Below are 24,957 nucleotides of genomic sequence, written 5' to 3'. Positions count from 1 at the left end.
GCTGCTGTGGCCTTTAGAGGCGTTGGGTGTGCTGGCCAACGCATTGACCTGTGTGTGAGCTGTGTGTAGAGCAACAGTGAAATTGAACGGCTGCCCAGGTCCGTGGCAAAATCCCCCTTGGCTTCCATGGATGCATGTCTCTCACATGGTGAGTACTTAGGCAATCTCTAGTTGAAGTCAATAGTTTGTGAAGCCTTTGGGAATGGCCTGAGCAAAGTCAGGTCAACCTTGTGGTTGTGACTGAGCTGTGCCAGGAAGATGGTAGGGATGCAGGGAGAAAGAACCCATGTGCCAAGGATAGGATCCAGCATGGTCATATAGGGTCTCTTGCCATGACTGGCCTCCTGCCGGCTCTGGTGGCAGGGCCACATCAGGAGTCTTGGCAGACCCTACTGCTATGGCCGCTTGTCTTGGTCCTTGTGGCACAGCTGTTGCCTGCCCTCACAGGGGATTGGCTCTGCTTGCATCTTGTGTCCATCAGAAACCATCTGTCATCAAGGAAGAGCACGAACTGCGTTAGCAGACACGGAGACGGCTGGTAGACAGAGCTTGCGAGGTGTCTTCCATCACACCTCAGAGCCTTCCAGCACCATGGGCGTGGCAATGCCACGCTCCCAGATGGCATCACCAGAGGGGTCCCGTGCCCCGGCCCTGCCCTGTGTCCCTTCTGGCCCAGGCCCAGGGATCGCACCCGGCCCGGCCCCACCATGGCGCCAAGGTGTGTGAGCCCCGCCCCCAGGAGCATGGCCAATGGGGAGCCTTCCCGCCAGGCCTCGCCTCGCCCCAGGGGCCAGCGGGGTGGGCGGGGCTGCCAGGATGCAGCAGATGCAAATAAGGCTCCACCCACCACCTCATGCGGCCCAGTGCTGGGTGTCACGTGGCAACCTCGTGTGATGGGCGGGTGCAATCAGGCTCCTCCCCGTGGTGACGTCACGGCTCTCGCGAGAGTACTCAGTTCTGCCTCCTAGAGGTGTGAAGGGGCGCAGGTGAACTCCAGGCTGGGCCACGCCCCACCTCTAGCCCCGCCTCTAGCCCCGCCCACTCCATCTGGAGAACCAATGGGAGCGCTGGTTGAGTCTTTCCCCATTGGCTGGCTGCCTGCCATGCAAATGAGCCTGGACGTCACTTCCTCCGCTAGATCAAGCGCCATTTTCTCTTTCTGGCGGTCGATGCGGCGCGGGTAGTGCGCGGGCGGCGGCCGCTGAGGGAGGCGGGCGCGGGGCGAGGCGCGTGCGGAGCCCCGTCCATGGCGCCGCGGCCCCGGGGCGCGCGCTGAGGGCGGCGGCGGCGCAGGGCCGGGAGGCGGCGCCGCGGGAGCGGTGGCACCGGGCAGCGCCGGCGGCAGCGCCGGGGGCAGAGCCGCAGCCGTGAGCGGCGGGTGGCGGCGGTGCGGGTCCGCGGCGGGCGGCGGCGGCCGCAGGAGGAGGAGGAGCGGGAGCGAGAGCCAGGAGGAGGAGCAGCAGCGGCGGGGGCTCCCCCTGCAGCCCGGCCGGGTACGTGCGGCGGGGCGGGGCGGAGGGCGGCGGACGCCCCGGTGGCTGCGCGGTTTCGGCTCGGCGGGCGCTGTGGGCTCGGAGCGGCTTCCCCGATGGCGCAGGGAGGGACGGGTCGGGTCCGGCGGGCGAGGCGCTGTACGCGGGGATGCTTCCCCCGCTGCCGCGGGCTGGGAGCGGCTCGGTATCACCGCCCGTCCTGCGTGTTGGGTGTTTAATTCCAGGTAGCACTTCAGCGATGGAGTGTCTAAGAACCCAGCTTAATAGCTTGCTTTGAAGTCTGGATGAATAATTTTAATTGCTTTTAATGAATTGTTTTGGTTTGAAGCAGTTTGTGGCAAACTGTAGGGGAGATAGGAGTGCCATGCGTACAGAACCAGCACTTCATCACCGGCTAATGGAACCAGTTAATGGGACTCAAAATTACGTCGAATATCCATGTGGTTCCTCACGCCACAGCAATGCATACATTTAGAAAGAAAGTTTATGAATGGTGTAAACAAACACAACCCACACAATGCAAGCCGTGAAAACCAATTGAATGGGCTTGCTTTGTGGTCGAGAGCAGGTAATGGGGAGTTCCAGTTGTCCTGGTTTGTGAACGGAATAAAAGACATGTGTGTAATTCCTGCAGCGGTTCAGAGTCCTGGATTGTCAAAGTTATGAACAGCTCACTTCCAGCAGATAAAGTTTTGATGGGTTAATTACTTGGGAGGATTTGCTTGTTGTCCTCAACACTTTTCTGTCAACCAAAAATGTGTGTTTGTTAAAAACAGTTTTAAAGAGCTACAATGAAACACTTAAAAAGACTCCTGGGATATTGAACTATATTCTAGAAATCCTAGTGCTCCTTTTAATAAACTTTCTCTTTAATTTTGATTTAAAAAATGGAGTTTCTTTAGCACAATATTTAGGAACTGGGTAAGAAATAAAGAATATGATAACCTGTAATAAGGTTTATTATAATTTATAGTGTATATGATAAGCTGTAATAATTTCTGTGGTTTGTTTCACGGAGGTTTTGTGAAAAACAGCATCCCTCACAAATTACAGCAGATCTTTAGAAACAAAGTTTTGTTATGCCTTCTGTTTTTCCATTGGGAATTCCTGGATTTGGGCTAAATCTTACTGAGTGCTGGTGGAGCTGGTTTGTGTTTAAACACTTTAGTCCTTCTTCTGAAGCCTGTTGCACAGCCCTGGGGGTGATTTCAGTTCTGTCCCCTTTCTGACTTGTTAAGGTTTTGGATTGTCTGTGTTGTGGACTGTTGTGTGCGTTTGTAAAGTGCAAAGTCTTGGGGTCACACCTAGCTGACAAGTGCAGCATAAATGCAGTGTTACTTCCTCCTGGAATAGCTGCATTCAGGGTGTGACTCTTCTGCTCACATGCACGTGGAACTGACAAATCCTGCAGGATTTGAGTGGGCTCCATGCAGATGCTTCTGTTACCTAGGATGAGCTTGGATCCTGCTGTGTTCAGGTTCTGGCCAGTGCCCAGAAGGGACTTCATGGGAGTCAAGTATTATGTGAATTAGTGCTTTAGGTAGGCTCCATGAGTCTGAATGGTAGTGTCCCTTCATGGTAGTGTCCCTTAGCCTCTTCTCACCAGTCTTGAATAGCAGGGATTTGGTTGTGTGTTAGTGAACCATCACAATAGTTATTTAAACCACAGTAGCTGTAGCTAGTGATCTAAATTTGCTTTGATGTGTTAGGTAGGATGCAGGTTGTTGTGCTGCATCTCAATCTATGCCATCACATATCTTACTCCTCTTCATTGTGTGTTAGCAGCTGTTGAATGATGGTCATCTTTGTGTTGGGCAAGGTGACCTTTTCAACAGGCATGTGATTTATAGCCTGAAAAGACCAGAATTCTTGTGACTCTTAAGAGACCTATGATTTGAAATGCCCAGAGGTTTCTGATATAGCTGGACAAAGAAGAGTTAATTTTTTTTCTTATTTCAGATTTCTATTAAGTTGCCCTTGGATAGAAATCTGAATATAAGAAGATAAAGAGAAACTACTTTGGTGACCAGAACTGCTCTTTGTGTGTTTTATTAGAAGATATTTTAAACTACAAATTATTTAAACAATGAACAAGAATAGCATCCATTCTATTTAGTCAACTTTTTCCTTAGGAAGCTTTCTTCCCTCTCCCTCCATAGGTTGGATAAGCTTTGGTGGTGCTGATGCACTTGTAAATCCTGTTAGGTCTCTTTCAGAAGGCAGAGATAAGAGTCCAGGAAATGAAGCTGACCATGTAATGTGTGGTTGAGCAGGTACCCAGGTGTGACCTCTCAGAGGATATGTAAGCGTACCAGAAACAAAAGAAAATTGATGAGGGTAAAATCTGGTACGGCCAAGCCAAACTCTCATTCTTGTAGGCAGTTTCTTAGTGCGCCTGTCCTCCCAGCTGCTCTCTGCCATCCGGTGTTCTTGTTCCCTGGGTTCTTGAAAACAGATCACATGCTTTTGTTCTACTATCAGGAATGAAGCAGTTTCTATTGTTTTCTGAACGAATATGAATTGTCAGCTTCTAATGAGTTTACTGTAATGGAAATAATTTGTGGGGAGCTGGGAGGCATTCCCTGGGTTGGGTAGGCACAAGAGGCTTCCCTCAGAGGCTATTGGGACACCTTTGGCTCCTTCTGTGTCCCTCAGGCACTCCCTCCCTCTTCCCGGCCATCATCTTTGAGCTGCCTGAGAGCATGCTTCAGCCCCAGCTCTGGGGAGAGGAGAGACCGGCGCTCTTCTCACGAGTGTGCCTTGCACCCTGAACATCCCACCATGCAGCTGAACGAAACATGTCTGGACACCATGCAAACGCCCTTTTTACTTCCTTACCCTGGACTTTACTTGCAGTATTCTGGCTGCAATGTAATTTTTTATTGGTGCTTGTCAGTTCTGATGACTGCTGAAATACAAGTTGGTAAACAGACCTTCCAAAATACTCCAACCCAATTGATCCAAACCTGTATATTTTTATAGAGGCCGTATAAAAGACACAAACCTTTTAAAAAGACCAGAGAGATTTCAAAAATCTCTTTCTCAGTTACTAATGACAGTTACTAGATAAAAGTTACAAAAATTTAAGAGTTATTTAATTTTCAAGGCAGATACTATGAGAGAACAAAGTTCTATTAGTCTTTCATAATTTCCTGCTCAAAGAAGTTCTTTGAGCAACAGGCAAGTGAAGGCCAACCACTTCGGAACACATCTGGAGATTTTGCTTCTGTACAGATTTTCTGGTGTCTAAAAGGGTTACATTATGGCTGTTTTCGCTGTGGATCTTCTGACATTCCTCTTTTCCTGAAAACTCTAGAAATGTCTCATTATTTAGTTGACTGGATTTTGCTGGAAGCATTTGCATGCCCATTGAAAGCACATATGTGTATCTTCCTTTTTGCCAGCTCCATACCAACTCCATTTTCATTTGCTTGCAGATGCCTACTTCCTGTAGGAACACAAGCAAAAGTGGTGCAGATTTCATGTAAGAAGCAAAGCTCTCTAAGTGAGCACAGTCTGTCCCTGGAGGAGGTTGCCCAGAGAGGCTGCCCAAGCAGAGTGCCCTGCCTGCAATGAATGGTTGAGCTGCTTATAGGAAGCTGGACTGGGTGTCCTCTCGAGGTTCCTCCCAAGGGAAATGAGATTGGTTCTAAGAAGTAAAATGAGTAGGAACTCGGCATTTTGTGATGACTGCTCATTTTGAAGAGGTGCAGTGTTATTGTTTTTCTCTTTTTTTTTGTAATGCAGAGAAATGATAGTAAAAGGTAGTTGCTTTGAAAACTGGTGTCTTTGTCTACCAAGATATTGTGCAGACTGTTACTTTGGCTTTTAGGCTAGACTTGAAATACTGCAATAGTGCTGGAAGCGGGAAGAGTTGAAATTGTGATCTTTGAAAAGTCAAATGTAGTTAATTGGGTGTTACAATCTATGGTCACAAATGCAGAAATGAAACAAACCCATAGTGTTGAATAAAGCTACATTGTGTATCATTATGGAGATGTTATCTAAAAAAGCAACAAATAGGAATAGCTTGATGGCTGAAATGCCTGAGCAAGAGTTGAATAGAGCAGGAGTTGGATAGCCTTAGAACAGAATTTGAGACACCAGCTGCTACAGTTATTCCTTTATTTTGCTAAAAACTTGCCTTGGTTCTGTTTAGGAAGTTACACTAGTCTGAAAACTCAGTGGATTATTAGTTTTTTTGGAAACAATTAAAAGCTGTGAAGAATAAATTTTTGTCTTTTAGACAGGCAGTGCAGTGAAATGATAAAGACTCTTGGTAACCCTCGTTCAGTTTAACTGTAGTCCTTTTGTGTTGAATTTGCTGATTAAGAATGGAATGTGGACCAACAAATTCATGGAACCAAAGTGCAAACTAAAGCCTGAGGAATGTCCAAAATATAAGAAAAAAAATTGTTAGTATGAAAATGTGGAATATAAACTGCATAATAATAAAGGAATTAAACGGAGGACTTGAGGAAATAAGCTTAGAAGGTTGATCTTCTGTGACCTTTATGGTGGGGCAGTGCTGATCTAATGGATAGAGAGACTCCAAGAGGATGGTAAATTTAGGTTGAATATTAGGAAGAAATTCCTAACTTTGAGCATGGTGAGGCACTGGCAGAAGTTTTCCAGAGCAGCTGTGGATGCCCCATCCCTGGAAATGTTCTAGACCAGGTTGGATGGGACTTTGAGCAGCTTGGTCTAGGGGAAGGTGTCCCTGCCCATGGGAGTGGGTCTGGAGCTAGATGATCTTTAAGATCCATTCCAACCCATGGCGTTCTGTGATTCTGGTGTGAGATCCTTTAAGATCCTTACTTCCAAGAACATTGTTCCTGTACCTACTGAATAACACTGCATGTGATTGCACATGGTGGCCTTTGGATTGAAGACCAACTGTTTGAAAACTGGAACATAATTTATATTCAAGTTTTTTCTGTTATGGTGGAGGTTTTGGTGTATTTTTCTTTCTCATGGATTAATAATTTAAGGATAACTAATAATTTTATTTCATTTTCTTCTGCATTAATAATTTCAGAATGATTGCTGGTTAAGAACTCTTGAGGTACATGGATGTTGTGTACTACACCCCTATTGACTGTTTCTTATTTGTGAGCTAGACATGCCTCAACAAATGCCTGCATCACCTTTTTCAGTAGCATCAGTGTATGAGTTGGAAGACTGAGATGGGGAAACTGTTTCCACTGGAGCCCGATGTATTGAACCATATTTCCTCTGGCTGATCAGCACTGGGCAGGGTGGTGTCCAGTAGCTCTGTTGTTATCCCCACTGGATCGTGGGCTTGGTGTGCCTAACCAACTGGTGTTCAAGCTTTAAGTAGGGACTCTGCAAATTCCTGGTGACTTCACTTTTAAAAGAGTATTTTGTGTCAAATTTTTGTTCATTGCATTTTGAGAAAATACCTGACCAGTTACTCTGATTTATTCCTTTCTGTATAGGTTCCTGTGATACACCTACCCCAATGGTATCAGCATGTCTTCTGGGCTTGGTGATAAAAAACATTAGAAAACAAGACTAGCATCTGTCAAATGGGGTTCCCTCTCCATTTCTCTCTACACACTTTTCCTTTCAGGGGAGAAGAAGCGAAGAATAGTATGTGAGTTTGTTGAATTTTAATCATTCAATTATATGTTTTGTACATAAATTGAGGTTTGGGGTGGTTACATACAGACTGGAACATTTTTTATATTGTTTTGGGGACTTTTTGAGGCTTAGCTTGTAGCTGGTGTCTTATATGCAGGGGGATTTTGCAACTATTTGCATGAAAGTCTTCTTCAAAGTAGAGCTTTCATGTTGGCAGAGAGCTTGTTCTTTTGGTAAAAGTACAGCTTTTCAAGACATTTGAGACTGTATGTGCTGAAGGACTGTTTGGAGATTTCCTCTATTTCTAATTTTTTTTCTTTTTCCTGTTCAGGCGTGTCCTAGATGGATGAATTGTTTAGCAGTAAGAACTAGGATGCAAATGCTCCTGGATCCTCTGTCAGCTATTTAAGCACCAGCTACTGGAGAAGCTTCCAGTGACCTTTTTCAGTGCAAGCTTAGGGTTAGGCTTTGCATTCTGTGTCCATTGTAGTTTCTTAAAGTTCAGTCTAAATTGCATCTTGCTGTAATCTAAGAAGGAGTTGACAAAGGCTGAGCTTTTTTTTTTACTTCTACAGCTGAGCCTGTGGAGATACCTTACAAGTTTACAAAAGTAGAAGTGTTTGGAGGAAATCTAGATTTACTAGCATTCATATTTTAAGCATGTACATGGTTGACAGCAAACAAAAATATCAAAAAGATTTCTCATCTTGATGCTAACATTTAAGGTGAAAGGTGTGGAATTTCTCCTTAAGTGATATGATTGTAATTTTCTGAATAGAACTTAATAAAATTTTGGTGTTCATGTTCTTTTACGAAAACCCTACAAAACTATGTTCCTGCCATGTAGATACAAGGAGATCTGAAAGAAAAATTTGGAATTTTCTGTAGATAGAAGAAATGTAAAAATTCCCTCCCCCCCTTACATTCTGTTTCCTTTAAAATCAGTCAGCTTTTCTACTTGGGAAATGCTAGTGACCCCACTTCCTTGGCTTAAGGATTTTGGGTTTTCATATTTAAGAAATGGTGTCCTGGCCCATATCAGCAGGAGTGTGTCCATCAGGACTGGGGCAGTGATCAACCCTGTACTTGGCACTGGTGAGGCCTCACCTCAGGTGCTGTGTCTAGTTTTCTGTTCCTCAGTACAGGAAAGACATGGAGGAGCAGGAGTGAGTTCAGAGAAGGGCAGTGAGTGTGGGGAAGGGTCTGGAGCACATGTGCAGTGAGGAATGGCTGAGGCAGCTGGGGGTGTTCAGCCTGGAGCAAAGGAGGCTCAGAGACCTTATTGCTCTCCAGCTGAAAGGAAGCTGTAGCCAGGTGGGTGGGGGTCAGTCTCTTCCCCCAAGTAACAAGTGACAGGAGAAGAGCCAAGTTGCACCAGGGAAGGTTTAAATTGGATATTAGGAAAAACTTCTTCAGAAAAAGGGTTGCCAAGCACTAGAATGGGCTGGCAAGGGAAATAGTTCAGTTCCATTCCTGGAGGTATTTGAAGGACACATAGGTGTAGTGATGAGAGGCATGGGTAATGACTGTGGTGGGTTAATGTTTGAACTTAATGATCTTAGACATATTTTCTAACCTAAATATTTCTATTCTCTGACTTTTCAGATTTTAGTTTGTATTTTAACACACTTGAATGCAAGTACCTGTGTTGAAATATTTAGTCTGTTTTTCCATGCCTTATTATTTTTCCTTTTTTTTTTTTTCTTTTTTTCTTTATTTTTTGGTTATTGTGTTGGTTTTTTTTTTCCCCAGGAAAAGTGCAAAATGTTTCAAATTCCTGTTCAAAACCTTGATAATGTAAGGAAGGCTCGAAAAAAGGTGAAGGACATTCTTGTGGATCTTGGGCTTGACAGCTGCAGGGAATTGTTGAAGGTAAAGTATTTGAAAGAATGTAAATAAATCTGAAATGTAAACTCCTGACAAATATTTCACCTTCTGATGTATATATGATAGATTTTTTGGAGGGGTCCTTACATTTGGGGTTACTTATTACTGACTGTTCATACCCAGGGCAGGAATTCAGTGTCTTTAGCAATGCAAGAGTGTGTGTTTCTTAGCAAGATGTGTCATAGATGGTGCCTCATATTCTGTTATTAATGTTTCCACAAAAAGAAATAGTACAGCTTTAGGAAAAAATACCATAGACTAATGAATTTTTATTTGTGTGCAGTGCAATTCCAATTCTTTTAAGATTTCAAACAGATGTGGACTTGAGCCCCCTCAAAGACATCCCATCTCCTATCAAGGGCAAGCTTCTGAAGAGACGTACAAATCATCTGCATTTCTGAAAATGGATAAGCTTTTAAACTTTGTGTCTGGTGAAAAATACCAAAATTATCTCATTGAGTTGTAGTTTGGTTCTGTATCTTAAAAAGTATATGCAGGTGTACTGGGTGATTAAGATAAACCTTGTACCACTGTTGCCACTTGGAGAAGAAAATTTTGTGCATCAGTCAGGCAGAATGCATGCCATCAGATTGGCAGCCCAGTGCCAGAAAAAGTGCAAACACAGCAATGTAACTCAATTTCTTAACAATAGTGTATTTCAGTGAGCTGGTGCACAGGTTTTTTTGACTGTTGAGTAGATTCATGCCTTAGTGTTGACAAGAGGTTGATTGCTTCTGTATGGCAGTACTAAAGTAGGTATAACACTCTGTGAGGGTGCTGTTGTGTCTTTTGTGCTGGTTTCTTTCTGAAACTCTTGTTAGTTAATGGAAAAAATGTTCAAGACCACACGCATAACTGATTTTAGAACATTCTTTGTTATTGCAATTGAACAGTTTTGCATGTATCTAAATGTGATAATAGCTCAAAGAAAAACATAATGTCTACTAATTTTCATTTACTTACTGTTTTTAATTTGTTAATATTCTGCAATCACACTTTCACTCAAGAGCTGAGTCTGTCTTGATCATTGAAAGCAGGAATGTTTTGATGGTGACAGGTTTTTACTATGAAATTGCTTGCAGTCTCTTTGATTGTTGCATGGACTTCAATGGTAAATAAGGAATAAGTTGTTTTGTATTTGGTTGGGTTTTTGGGGGTACGTATAATGTGTGTTTAGTTGGTTTCGCTTCATTTTTTAGTAAAAAATGGTAGTGGGAAACCCAGCAAAGGTTTCCACTGTAGAAAGACCTCTATGAGATTTGGGCCAAAAAATACCGTATTAGGTTGGTTTTTTTGGCGAATAGTTCTTCCTGAACCAAGTTCATAACTTTAGTTTGTTTTTCCCGGGTAATCTGGGGCTGGTTTTGGTACAGCTTTAGCAGTGTAGCTGGATCTGTACTTGGTTCATATGATGATGGTATTTCTTTTTGGTAGCATGGGATGTATGAGGTTTTAATAAAAGTTAGAATCGTAGACAAGCCTGAGTTTGAAGGCACCTTGAAAACCATCTAGTGAGAAGTACCTAAAGTTTGTTTTCTCAGATATTGAGATTGATTTCTGGACTCTTTATGGCTGGACAATGTAAGAAATGGATTGAAATATGATATGCTACTAACATGACCTGAATCTGGTCTTGCGCTGTTGTAATAAGGCACAATAATGGACAGGAGTTGGTGAGGAAGATGAAGGAATGTAATGTATGACTAGTACCTCTCTGTAGCTTAGAGACCAAAAGGATTAGTTTTTAGGCTAATTGATCTCTGCTAGTAAGAAAACACGAGCATTTTGGCTCGAGTACTAGTTTGGTTCTTCAAGCAGTGTGTTTACATACACTGTAAGGTCAGAGGTTTTCCTTTAATAAACTGTCTCAGCTTCTCTAATATGCTGTGATCTTTAGGGCCATGAGGGTGATTGGAGGGCTGGAGCACTTCTGCTCTGAAGCTGGAGACATGCTGAGAGAGCTGGGGTTTTCAGCCTGGAGAAGAGAAGGCTGACTTCCTTGCAGCCCCCCTGAAGGGGGCTCCTAAAAAAGAGGGAGAGGGACTTTTGATACAGACAGATAGGGACAGGAGAAGGGGCAGCAATGTTTTAAACTGAAAGAGTATAGGTTTAGATTAGAGGTTAGGAAGAAATTCTTTATTCAGAGGGGGCAGAGGCACTGGCATAGGTTGCCCAGAGGAGCTGTGGATGCCCCATCCCTGGCAGCGTTTAAGGCCAGGTTGGATGTAGCCCTGGGCAACCTGATTTAGTGAGTGGCATCCTTGCCCATGATGGGGAGGCTGGAACTAGATGATATATAGGGTCCTTTCCTGTGGGATTCACATTCTCTGAACCTGAGAGAACAGTGAGAGAAGCAGAGAAAAGAATGATCAAACAATTCTTATCTATTCACTGCACCTGTGTTGTGCCAAAGGAGAATGCAATGTGGAGATTGTTTACCCAAAGTGAGGGTTCTTTGCTTCCTTGGCCTATCAGGGGCCAAGTGCATGTGCAGACTGTTGGTCAGCAGACAGTCACAAAATTCTGTGCAGTTGAGTGCTTGTTTCAGTTTTTTAGATGTCATGTAATATAGTGTAATATAGTACAGAATAATATAGTATGATAATTAATTTGCCTTCTTTGCTCTTCCTACAATAATGCCTCTGACCTGTTCTTGTGTCATTCTCAGTGCAAGAGTGGCACTTTCCAACACAAACCCATTCCATGATTCTGTTCTATGATTCTGTGTCTTCATTTAAACTCTCAGCTTTTTATTGTTTTGTTAAAGAAAACCATGATAGTTTTAATACAGAGGGGAGAACAGTTCTTATTTTAAAAATGTTTTCTCTTCAACTTAAGAATACCTATTATGCATAAGGATTAGTCAGGCTTCTCAGAGGGCTTTGTTCCTTTCTTGTTACCTTTCCCTTCTCCTGTTTTCGTCCCCTCCTGGAAGTGAGAAATGTGGAACTGTCATAACTAATTAATGGATTTTTGTTTAAAGCAATTGTTCAGAGCAGCCTTTTGCCCCACTGACGAGTTCTATTGATAAGAATGGTTATTTTTATTAGTAGATGTTCCTCTGTAGGAAATAGCCATTTCAGCAAAATTCTCTAGTCATATTTCCTGTGTTTGGCTTGTCGGAATCTGGGGTTTAAGTGTAGGAGACTCTCACTCAAACCAAAAGCAGAACATGTTTCAGATAAGCCATAAACTTTAAGAAAATTTTTTTTAGCAGTGTGTGATTCACTGCAGTGTGTTCAGCTGAAGAAGTTTTAGTAAGTCTCAAGTCTTCATTTTCTCCATCAAAAATAGTTCACTAAAATTCTGGGTTTTCTCTTGTTGCATGCAAGGGTTCTTTCTAAGGTTCCTGGGTTTTTTGTGGTTTGTATTTTTTTTGTTTCTTCAGTTGGTTTTTCTGAGTTTTTTTTTTGTTGTTGTTGTTGTGGTTTTGGCTGGTTGTTTTTTTGGGTTTTTTTTGTTGGTTGGTTGGTTGAGGGGCAAATACATGACTCATTTAGTGTCTAGGATTGATTAAATTGCAGGGAATTTGTTTATTGTTGCCCTGAGCTTTTCTGGTTTCTCTTTGAGCATACTTGACATTTGCAAACTCAGCTGCTGCATTTTTCTAAATTCTTGAATAATGAAGTTAAAATCAAATTATCATTGGCATGGTGTTCTGGCTTACTCTAATCTGCTGAACACGTAGGAATGCTCATATTTGCATGCTGCAAATGGACAGGAGCCTAGTGCAGACAGAGCCTGCCTTAAGTAGGATTCCGTGGGGTTTTTTTGATTGTTGAAGCTTTGTTGCTCCTTGTTGCTGACTATATTCTGTGTTGCTGCTAAATTTCACGTAACACAAACTATTAGGTTTATGAATTCCACTCCTTTTGTAAGGTCATCTGATCTTAAATGTTATTTGTTATCTGCCTCTGCTGTTGAGTGGGGATTGGTGAAGAAGTGGAAATCATGCCATCTCTAAGTATCTGTGGAGTTTTGAGTGAAGAGGGATTTGTGAAAAGAAAGAATGTGAGGGGAGAAAAGATGCAAGTTTTCTATGGGTAAAGACTGGATTTGTATCCTGTGTTTCATCCAGGGCATTCTGGGTGTGCTGTTGAATCTAGGTTAGGGTCTTCAGAAATGCCTAGTAAATTGGAATCTAGCTTGAGTTTTTTGGAGGTTTCTTTTTGGTTTTGGTGTTGTTTTTTTTTTTTCTCCCATTAAGTTTGTGTTTAAATATGTGTGCGTCTCAGAAATGTGGAGATGAACTTATTATTTTTAGGATAGTAGCTGGCATTGGCTTGAGGGATGTGAACTGCTCTGATGGGATTAATTAAAAAAGGCTCTAAGGACAGTTGCTTTCCCTGCCACAGTTGTTGTAGACACAGTAATATTGTGCTTTTGTAGCTTCGGGGAAAGCAGCTCTTGGAAATCAGCTTTTGTGAATGTCTTTTGTTTTTCCAAGTTTGAAGTGTAACAATGTTATGCAGATTTAATACTACAACCTGTTGCAGAGTAAACTGTAGTGGTAAGTTAATAAAGCAATGAAGTAAGCCGTGAAATATTACCAGTGAAGGAGGAGGAAGGTAGAGAGGAAAAATGCTTTAAATGTTCACTGTGAACTTGGCTGGAAGCAGTGGAATTCAAGTGTAAATATTTTCACTCCCAATATTATTTTCAGTAACTATGAAATATTCAGAATTCCTACTTTGTTATTAGGCAGTCACATGAACAAATATTTGAGGTAAAAGAAATCAAAGCTGGTCAAAGAAGTAATTTCTTTGAATGGCGTTTAGAGACTTCCAAGTCATCCTCTATTTGTGTGGGTTTTTCTTTTTTATTTTTCCTTATTTCCTATTGAGAATTTCTTTATATTCAGAACTGCAAATGCCTCATTTTCATTTCTTGTTTTTATTTTACTTTTAGAATCTTAAAAGTTTTGATGCAGGTGAAAACTACTTTTGTAACACTTCATGGAGTGATGTCTCTCCTTGGGAACCTGTGGGCAAAAGGAAGGTATGTATGTTCGTGACACAAATTCTGGATAAATGTGTTGTGTGGAGTTACTGATTTGACAATTTTCAGAAATTGGAATGCAGCTTTTTTATGGAAAAAATAGCTTTATTATGTGTTTTCTAAGTGCTATTAGTCAGGGAATAATCTTACATTTCCGCTTTGTTTTTTCCCTGTAATAGAGATGGTTATGAGGACTTCAGTTACCATTTGTAGTCTTTAAGGATACAACCCTGAACATCAGTGTTTAAGATGTCACAGAAATATTTTGCCTTTTTAGCCTAACATAATATGTAGTCTTAGCATGTACAACATGACTCCTGTTTCATTGGAAGGGTGAAAATGTGATTGCATAGATGCAGGTGGATTAAGATGAAATTATTATTAATGGCTTGGTCTGGGGTGGCAGTGGAAAACTCCAGTTATATTCGTGTATGTGAAACAGCTTTTAGCTCTGTATAGCTAGACTCCACAAGAAAGGCAGGGTTGAGGTGAACAATTCTATAATTGTATGTAGTAGCAAGTTTCTGAGATGCTGTGTCTAGAGCAGTTGAGTGTATTGGAATATGTATCCCAGTATAACCAGTTAGATGGTGCCTAGGCCAATTCTGACCTTCACTGCTGGGCCAGAGGCAGCACTGCGGTGTTTTACCCCAGAGATACCTTGGCTGGCGGCAGAGTGCAGCGGGGCACAAGACAGGACTCTGTTTACCTCAGGGGAGAGCTTCTGGCGATGGTGAAGAGAAGGAGAGTGGATTCTGCTAGAAGGTTGCCAGATGTTTATTCCATTGGTACAGAGGCATCTGCACTGGGCCACTGCTGCTAACAGAATGCCGTCCGCATGGTCTCATTAACTTTATAAGCTCGGGGACAGGGGAAGGGGAGGGGACAGGTGAGTTACCAACCAGGTGAAGGGGGCAGGGTCTCAAGGGAGGATGACACTTAGACAGTCCAATGACCCCCAGGCCTGAGGAGCATCCTTTGAAATCGACGAATCACACGACGCCTTGCTGGTATGTTAGCTTGATTGACAGGGCACACTCAGCAAGGGGTGAGGGGGAAGGGAGAAGGGATAGGTACACATGGGAAGGGCCCCGGAAGTTTAAAACCGGACATTGCAACACACCACAACAGAGTGTGTCCAGAAAAGAACATAGACTTGTCAGTCTTGCTGAAGAGTCTTGAGGCCCCTCATGGCCTTCTTATGGAAGACCTATCATTGAAATTCAGTGTGGAATTGATAACACATTGCTGCAGAACAGGTTGTGTTCCAAACTGTGTCTTTTGGATACTAACCTTGTTCTTACCCATTTTCTTTAAACAATTTTGGTTTATTGATGTATATCATTCACATATCATGCTGCCTAGATTTGGGAGAAAAGAAGCTGGTCTTTCAGGATGTTCTTTTCCAAAGTTGTTGCCATAAGGGGAAAATAAATTGTTGCCTCCTGTAAACTCAGTAGGCTGGAGAAGATGTCTGTGTAAGTGCAGTTGGTGGTTTCCACCGTTTGTACTATTTTTAGAGAGATATTAACAATTCTGGCAGAACTTTGGTTTTTGAAGGATGTTCTGCCTTTCTGCATGATTCTAGGTTGTGGGGAATGTGAGACTACACAACAGAAAGTACTACTGTGTTCTTGGGTAGGTTCTTTAAAGAAGAGTTAACTGAGTTTACTGCAGTGTCTCTAACAATAAAATAAGAATAAAATATCTAAAAATAAGCCGTATTTTGGATTCCATTTATACAGTTGAAGGTTGGTCAATCTCCAAGATGCTTTGTTTTTCTTAAGTGGCTTATAATTCTTATTTTGTCAAGCTTTGTATAAAACTGGCATGCCATTGGTAGATTGTGGTGAACCTGAAAAAGCAGATGGGTGAACAGAAAAAACAGAGAAAGCATGCAAGGAGAACATGCTGGCAGGATGGTTTGTGAAGTGTTTGTGTGGAAGAGCAGCTCTGTTTCATACAGAGAATATCAAAGCAGCATACTTCCATCTGCTTCCGTTCAGCTGAAAGAGAATTGTTTGGAATTTTTCCTTTGTCATTTTATTCCTTCAGAAGTAGTGAGGTGTATCTTCCAATAATGTTCTGTGTGCTTCATTAGTTCATTAGTGTCAGTGGCCTTTCTCTAGACAGGATACTTCAAGATCGATGCATCTGCTAATTTGCTTTGTTGCTGTTTACTAGCAGCTAAGATTAGGCACCTAAAGAGTATATATAGAAGATAATTCAGTGATAGCTTAGCAGTGTGCTTCTTCAGCAGCCTTAGCCAGCCAGTGGCATTGTCTGACTCAATCTTTTGAGTTGGTTATCATCAGGAGACTCTCCTAGTGTGGTATTCACATTCTCTGAACAGAGAGAGACATAATTCTCTCTCCCAGGATTTTTCCTGGGCAAGGCATTGAGAAAGCTCAGAGAAAGAAGGAGGAAATATTCTTATCTCTAGTTGCTGCTCCTGTTGTTTGGCCCATGTGGATTGTGTTATGGAGATTGTTTACTGAAATGGATTTGTTAATTGGACTCTGGTGATGGTTGTTTGGACTGATTGACCATTTGGGTCAAAGCTGTGTCGTGACTGTCTGGGAAGGGTCATGGGTTTTTCTTTAGTATAGTATAGTTTAGTATAGTATTAGCGTAGTAGTAGAATGTGGTATAATATAGCTTAATAAAGCATTTGTTCAGCCTTCTGAATCATGGAGTCAGAGCACATTATTCCCTGGCTGGGGGATACCCAGCATGGATACTCCTGGTACTGCTAGGAGATGGCTGTCTGTTGTCTGTAGATGGCTGACTGTAACCTGCATGGTTTATGACATGACAAAAAAAAATGCATGCATGTGTTGTGATCTAACTGGGCTGGGTGCTGTAGTGGCAGAACAGCTTGTTCTCTTTGGGTTCTGTTTCGTGAGGGCAGAAATTAGTGAGGTGAAAAACATGTCTGAGGGAGCAGACAGATTCCACTAGATTTTTGAATGTGCAGATTTGTCACATGTGTGTTGCTGTGACTGATTCTGTAGTTTTTGGCAGGAGCCAGGGTTAGGAAGTTGATCAGAAAAAATGGTTGATGGGGCTACCAGTTTTTCAGAAAGAACAAATGATGCTCATGTGAATATGAAAAGCAGTGCTGTCATGTGACATATAACTGAGGGAGCAAATCACTGGTTAGTGCAAGATAGATGTGTTCTTAAGCAGTTAAAATACTTTTCTGAGAGGAGTGTGTATGCTCTATACTGAGTGTTTTCGAGGAAATTTCACAAAAAAAAATTCTATGATGCCCAGTATGTATGAGTTAATAGAAATTGTATGTATGAGTTAATACATCTCTGTTTTATCATAACAGGAGGTTTTACTACTTCCTGTTATTATTTTGGCTCCAAAAGAATGTTCTTTAAAAAATCTTTGTTTATGGCCTTGTTGGGAAGGTCTGGAGAGTTTTCAGCAAAGAATAGGCTGTTGAAATACAGAAAAAAAATCCTTTCCTGTTCTGTTTTTTGTATTTTTGTCCAGTAGATAGGAGCTGTCCCTGAACTAAACAAAGCTTTAAAGGTGTCAAAATAAAAGGGGTGGTATTCCTAATGCTTAACTTCTGTATATAGTATATATTTCTGTCTTGTTCTGTGATTGCTGTATTTAAAAACAGACAGGCTTCAGAATTACTTCTTGTGAACTAGAGTAGAAGTAAACTCATGTAAGGCTTCTTAGTAAATTATAATACAACAAAAAAGGTGCACAAATGTTTCTCCCCTTAAGTATGTAATCTTTAAATCTGCTTTTAAAAACCAGAAGAAACTGAGAAGATACATGCTGTACATCCAGTGAAGGCATTTCTGACAGCTGATAGTGCAGATTTAAACAGGTAACAGTGGCATAGGAACTGACAGTTTCTAAGTGGATGTTTTTCTTTGTTTTGCAGAGATACAGAACAAAGCCGTACTGCTGTGGCTTGTGCAAGTTCTCATCCAAATTGCTTACTTCTTTCAAGAATCACTTGCATCGTTACCATGAGGATGAAATGGACCAAGAGATGGTGGTTTCTTGCCCAAAATGTGCATTTTCTTCTCGGCCCAGAGTAGTGGGAGAACACTACTGGATGTTTCATTCATTTAATAAACGAATACAGAACTATACAGTCAGCATTTTGGATGGCATGAAACAGTTTAGAAGTGACATCATAAACTTCACGTGTCTAAAATGTCAATTCACAGACACCTTGTATTACAATATGAAGAAACATGTGCTGATGAACCATTTTGAAAACTTACTAAGTGCATATTTTGGCGAGAAATGTGATGAAAGTACACTGAATTCAGTTGAGTTCTACTGTAAAAAATGCAATGCTCCTGCCAACAGCCCAGATTCTTTAATATACCATGTCTTGACAGCTGAAACACACAGAGACCTGGAGAACAAACTTCGATCTCTGATTTCGGAACACATTAGGAAACCTGGACTTGTGAAACAAATGCATATTGCTCCAAAGCCTGTCCCAGGTGTAGCAGCAGCTGCCCCATCTACAGGGCCTCTTGTTGTCCCAGCAGGTTCTGTGAGAGCTCCATCGTGCATCCAGGTTGCATTTCCACAGAATAATCAAAACCAGAGCATGGTGCACACACAAGCAGTTCAGAACACAGTTGGACCAGTGACTGTCCCAAGTGCCTCTGGCAGCCTCCCAAAAACTGCCTGTGCTCCTGCTACTCCATCCTCGCAGGTTGCTCTTGTGCCCAGCAATCCTCCTGTGGCTCAGAACAACCTGGGTATTCAGCCGTCACCTTCGCAGGCTGTCCTTGTTTCTCATGGGCTCCGTCTTAATCATTCTGTTGGGAACATAAATAGAGCTGTGGCCCCTGCGGTTCTTCCTCTTAATCAGCCCGTCAGGCCTGGGCTCTTTCCTGTTAATCAAACAATTGGGACTATAAACAGTCTGGTTCCAGCTGGAACGCTCCCTGCTACTCAGCCTGTCGGCCCTGTGAATCAACCAGTTGCTCCAGGAGTTCTGTCTGTTACCCAGTCTCTTGGGAACATGAACAGACCTGTGGATCCCAGGGTCCTTCCTGTGACGCAGACAGTTGGGTCCGGTCTTCTCCAGCTTAACCAGCCTCTTGCCCCTGGGGTGGTTCCTGTCAGACAGCCTGTTGGACCTGGGTTCCTTCAGCTTAATCAACCTGTTGCGCCAGCGCTTATCCCAGTAAATCAGCCTGTTCAGCCTCCGGTTTCTCAAAGCACGGCTTTTTTGACTGCGGGCTCTATATTGAGGCAGTTGATCCCCACTGGCAAGCAGGTTAATGGGATACCTACTTTCACACTGGCCCCCGTCTCTGTTACTTTGCCTGTACCTCCCGGTGGTGGAGTAGCGACCGTGACACCTCCACAGGTGCCCATCCAGCTCGTGCAGACCGGGTCAGTGGCTCAGCTGTCCCAGTCGCCAGCCAATGCTCCCTCTCCTCCTGTGGTTCTGACCTCTGACAATGTATCCTTGCAGACCTCCCCGCCTGCTCCTGAAACAAGCCAGGCTGTCAGACAGGCCAAACAGTGGAAGACCTGCCCTGTTTGCAATGAGCTTTTCCCCTCAAATGTCTACGAGGTGCACATGGAGGTGGCCCACAAACCACTTGAAGTAAAAGTGGAAGCCCCAGAACCTCACAAACTTGCAGCTTGCGCATCATTTCTGAGGATGACAGAAAAGGCGATCCGGTGTAACGCTTGTAAGTGTTTTCTCTGTGAGGAGGAGCTCATGAAGCATATCTTCATGCATGGCTTATCTTGCTTGTTTTGCACAGGTACTTTCTATGACTTAAAAAGCCTCGTGGAGCACAACAAAACTGCACACAATGGGAGAAAGGAGTTGCATGCGAGTTACAGGAACAGAGGAATTCAGCTAGGTAATGATGCTCAGGGTGGCCTTTTGTTCCCACACTTTGATTTCAACACAGTGCTACCAGATGAAGACATGGGTGAAAGAGAAGTACATTTGGCAGTGCTTGTTGGAATATATTCAACAGTTCTTGTCCCTGTTTACATCAAAGTGAAACCTCAGACAGCACAAGTGAACAGGAGATGCACCAGAAAAATGTTCACCTGTCCCTTTTGCTTAGGTACGTTTGCTGGTAGAGAGACCTATGAAAAGCATTTGAAAGAGAGGCATCATATAATGCCGACTGTGCATACGATCTTAAAGTCTCCTGCTTTCAAGTGCATCCACTGTTGTGGTGTGTACACTGGAAATATGACTCTGACAGCTATTGCTGTACATTTGCTCCGTTGTAGAAGTGCTCCCAAAGACAGCAACTCGAGCCTGAAGATGCAGCTTGAGCGTACTGAGAGGAAAGAGCTGCTGTTTGTGAATGGTGAGAAGCATCTTTCTGTGGTACTGAAAAGAAAGCAATCAGATTCCTGCTTTGTTGCAGAAGACCAAAGGAATAAGGAACAGCAGCCTCTGAGCTTAAGTACTGGCATAGCTCTGTCTGCAGAGAATGAAGTAAATTCAGGGGTAGTGCCTTTTAAACGACAAAAGATTAGGACTGAGTTGAGAAAACTTCCTTCTAGTGAGGATCTCCGCTTTCTAGCAGTAGATCCTAATCGGTATGATCACAATTCATATGAGGCACAGAAACAGTTTTTGTCAGACTACTTTCACAAGAGGCCATATCCTTCTAAAAAAGAGGTGGAATTACTTTCCTTGCTGCTATATGCGTGGAAAATTGATGTTGCATCATTCTTTGGAAAAATGAGAAATACATGCTTAAAGGCAATAAAACATCACAAACCATCTGTGCTGCTGGGTTTCAGTATGTCTGAACTGAAAAGCATTAAGCACAGTTTGAATTTAAAAGATGGACCATTGGATATGTAACCCAGCTTTTTATAATAGCTAAAAGCAATCCATAATTGCATACTTATAATTTAGCAGTTTATTATATTGTTTGTTTTAATTTGCAGACTGGCCTGTTGAAGGGTGCAGTAATACAAAAAGTATCGTTCACTTGTGACTGTTATTGTGAAAGGCACACGTAGTTGTGTATTTTAAAAGCTAAAACCTTCAGACTTAAACATCTGGAATTTGTTTTAGCTTTTTCCCTTTCCTGGGGGTAGTGTTGTGGGGATTTTTTTTTTTTTTCTTGTTTGATTTGGGGGTTTTTTTTGTTTGTTTGTTTGTTTGTTTTTTTTTGTTTCTTTTTTTGTTTTGGTTTGGTTTTTGTTCTGTTTGTTTGTTTTGTAGGGTTTTTTTGGGGGGAGTTTGTTTTTTTTTGTTCCACTTCCATTTCTTTTTCTTCCCCTTCAGGCTCCTATTACATTTTTTATACTGTCATGTAAAACCCTTGTCCTTGTTAAAACCAAATTTTATTTTATTTTATTTTTATGCAGTGTCGTCTTTTCTAAGTAATAAAATGTGTAATGTGGTTTAAAATAACAAGGTAAACTATGTGAAAAAGATTAATTTGATTATTTGTATTTTTAAGTCCTGATATTTTTGACCTGTTTCTGGTTTATCTACTGAAGCAGTGATTGCGGCCATTACATCCATTGCCCTTCCAAATTCCCAGCGTTCTGGTAGGTGTGAAATACATGGCATTGTGATTTTTTTCCTCGGTCAGAATACCTGTGCCAGTTAAATCTGGTGATCTGTGATTCCTGCTGTGTATTAACATAAGGGGCTTTTGGGTGCCCATTGGAGTGTTACAGTGAACTGAGATGAAATGATTGTGTTATCTGTTAAATAGATCTTGCTAACCAGAGGTGTTTATCCTTTTCATTTGGTGTTAAAGCCTGGTTGTTTTCCTGTTGTTCAAAGCAGCATTTATTTTATTTTCTTTTTCAAAAAACACAGCTGCTTTGGAGAGTGTCAGATTACTTTGATACACAGAGTATATGGCCTCTGTGCATGTCACTTAAGTGTAGAAGCCCTATCCAAATATCACCCAAATATGGTGAAAAATCTGACTTTTTAAACTGCTGTTTTATGGAGCAGTAACTGAGCAGAGCCTACTCCCCTGCAAATTAGATCCCTGGCTTGAAGTCCCTTGGGTCAGAAATGGTACAAACTGAACCTGGATGAATTTGCAGCATCAAGACTTTAAATTGCTGAGTACTCGAGCCCATGATATTCATGTAGTAATTGGTTCTTGTTGGCCTGTAGAGAGCATCACAGCAGTATAAAGCCAGAGAGACTTACCTTCAGTATGGACTGACATCTCTGTTGCAGATTACAGAAGAGCTGTTGGGAAGGTTCACTTGAGTTGAAGCACAAACCGGTGGCCACATCGAGGCCTTGAGTGCTGTCCTTTCTGGTTATGCTTGTTTTCATCTGGCTTGTGTAGGAGTGCCTCCAGTACCAACAGCCAGTTACATAATAAATAACCTGTACAATGCATTGGTTTTATTTCTTCCTCTTCACCCCCCTCTCCCCACCCTCCTTTCTCAGAAGAAAAAAACAAAGTTCACTTGTGCCAGTGTTAAAAGGAAAGGGTGATATGCCCAAGCTGATTTCTATTTTTAAGGTAGTCAGTAGACTTTTGCCCTGTGCTGTAGGAACTTGTTAAAGCAGATACAAAATGTATTATTGCTGTTTCTGAAACGGCATGACACATTTAGCAGAATTTTGTGACTTCCTGCCTGAGGCTTTATAAGCTGTTTGGAGTTCTATTTTGGATAAAATCATAATATTTTCATATTTATTGCATCAAAGAGTTTCAATGTGTATGTAACACGGTTACTGCTATTTGGAAAAACCTAGTGATTTAATAGCAGTGTTAAACAAACATAAACAATATTTATAGGATCAGTTGCACGCCACCCCAAAAAATGATTAAGAAACTGTGTTCTTATAGCCTCATTATAGCTCATTAAAAATTAAAAAATAAAATATACTTGGCCATAGCACACAGTTCATGAAACCTGTTCAGAGGAATGTGAGTGAGGAAGAGGAATGCTCTCTGGAAGTCCTGAAATGTAGACAGTTGCTCTTGCTCCTACTGCCTCTGCCCTGTGAGCCGTGTCATCTTTATGGTGGTTCTGCTGGTTCTGGTGAGACTCCAGGATGGGAATTTGGCAGTGTGCATCTGGGGAAGGCTTGCCATGAATGGGGAAAGATTGTAGAGAGAGCAGCGTGGCTGTGAGGAGCTGGGAAGTCATTTCATGGTTCATCCATGCTTGGGGCACCAAGGGAACAATCCAGTCTTACCAGTTTTCCTACATAGTGTCCAGTGTTGATATTAAACGGTTTATTTATTGGATTTTGGTTTCACTGTTTCAAATAAACCATATTTTTAACTTTCTCTTAGGTGTGTGTGCAAATGATTGCCTGTCCATCCTCTCCCCTCTTTTAATACATTCAGAGAACTTTTATGTGAACATTTTTTTGGTGCAAAATGGCTGTTGAAAGAGACGAGGAAAGTAAGATGTAGAACTTGGATCTAGATGCTTCAGGTAGATCTTAGTGCATTATAGTAATTGTGTATTATCTCAAATATTGGTAGCTGCATTTTTTTCTAGAGACTGATGCTCTTAATCTTGGTACTAATTTGCTGTCACTAAATCCATGTGCTCTTTTAAGTGGGTACTGTAGAAATAAAACCAGATGAATTTTGAAATGTGAAAGTGGTGACTGAGAACACAGTATGGTTGTGGTTTTCAGGAAAACCAAGGAGCTTGAAAACAGCCAAGTTAAAAATCAGGCTTTAACTAAATTAGGCTTTTTGCTGTGGGCTTCTCACAGGTGAAGTTGTTGGGATAGAGAGTCAGGAAACACGCTGCTGCCCTGGCCTTGGCCTCCGCATGGCTGGTGTGGTAGTTGCCTCTCTGGCACTTTTCTAAGGACAGAGCCTCACACTGCTGGGATATGGGAATGGGAAAACAGTGGAGCTGTCCTCTGCAGCAGGCTTTATGAATACAAGTCCTTGAAAAATGTGAAGGGAGCTCTGGTCCACTGTGAAGAAGCCCAGCTGGGAAGAATGCTGGTTGGCTTGCAGGATGATGGTTGCAAGTACTTGTTTCCTATGGGACTGAAAAAGCCCCAAATCTACATGTATCCTGCTTCTGAAATACATTGGTCTGGAGAGGTGTCCGTGTTTGAGCAATAATACTTTGTTGTGGTGCCTTGAGTTTTGTGCTTGTGAAATAGTGTGATAACTTATTACTTGAATATGTGCAGTAGGAAGGATTATTATTATTATTATTATTATTATTATTATTATTATTATTATTATTATTATTATTATATTGGTCATGTTTCTTCTGCATGTGCTCATGTGGGTGAATACTGTTTGGTAAGCTGGCATTTTGGAAGGGACCAATAACCAAAACACCTTTGTGGTGAGTTTTCAGTACTGTGTTCCTCTGTGGAATGCTACCTACCTTCACAATCACATCAAACTTTTTCCCTTCAGTGTTTAAAATTCAGAAAACCTCAGATGCTTATTCAGGTAGCTGATGAATATAATTTTTGGGTTTGCAATTCTCAACAAAATTATCTATAAAGCTATAATTCTACTGCAGCTGGCTGTGCCATTTTCAAACATATTTCTCAAACTTGAAAACTTGATTTTGGACACCTTTTTGTGAGAAAGATACTTGATATTAAGAAGGAAAGTACAGATACATGAAATAAAAAGTTGCAATCTAATAGCAAGGAGGATGCTCCCCCCGCAAAAGACCAAAAAAACCACCCCAAAACCAAATAAAAACCAAACTATGAACCCCCCCAACCCAAAAGAAACACCCCCAACCCCAAAACCTTAAGAAAATGAAAATGTTCATTGCTTTTTTTAAAAGTCAGGAGACCTTTAACTCCTCTGCAATGTGAAAAAGACAAATTGAATTTTCATGAATGAAGGAAGACTTTGTGGTGCTGCATTTAAAGTCTTAACACCTCACTTTAGGGCCTGCTGTCTCATTCAGTATCTCATTCTGGCTCTTCAGATCTGACAAGCAGCCTGCAGCTGTGACCATTTCTCTTCTTACTTGGGTACCAGATCTCAAAACA

General features: G+C 42.0%; 1 protein-coding gene across 2 annotated transcripts; it reads left to right on the top strand.

The window, feature by feature from the left end:
• Positions 1 to 1,354: 1,354 nt before the first annotated feature.
• ADNP2 (ADNP homeobox 2) lies at positions 1,355 to 23,251 on the top strand. 2 transcript variants are annotated; one of them, XM_014275865.3, is made up of 5 exons: positions 1,355 to 1,493; positions 6,953 to 7,106; positions 8,850 to 8,969; positions 13,893 to 13,982; positions 17,893 to 23,251. In XM_014275865.3, the coding sequence occupies exons 3-5, from the start codon at positions 8,862 to 8,864 to the stop codon at positions 20,827 to 20,829; spliced, it is 3,135 nt and encodes a 1,044-aa protein (XP_014131340.1). In that variant the 5' UTR covers positions 1,355 to 1,493; positions 6,953 to 7,106; positions 8,850 to 8,861; the 3' UTR covers positions 20,830 to 23,251. The 2 variants fall into 2 exon arrangements, with proteins under 2 accessions (XP_014131340.1, XP_005481852.1); XM_005481795.4 differs by having other exon boundaries at positions 6,953 to 7,110.
• The last annotated feature ends 1,706 nt before the right edge of the window (positions 23,252 to 24,957 follow it).

The sequence above is a fragment of the Zonotrichia albicollis genome, chromosome 1 (genome assembly GCF_047830755.1).
Source record: "Zonotrichia albicollis isolate bZonAlb1 chromosome 1, bZonAlb1.hap1, whole genome shotgun sequence".
Lineage (NCBI taxonomy): Eukaryota > Metazoa > Chordata > Aves > Passeriformes > Passerellidae > Zonotrichia > Zonotrichia albicollis.
Note: the sequence above shows the minus strand (reverse complement) of the source record. Positions and strands in the feature narration are given on the sequence as shown.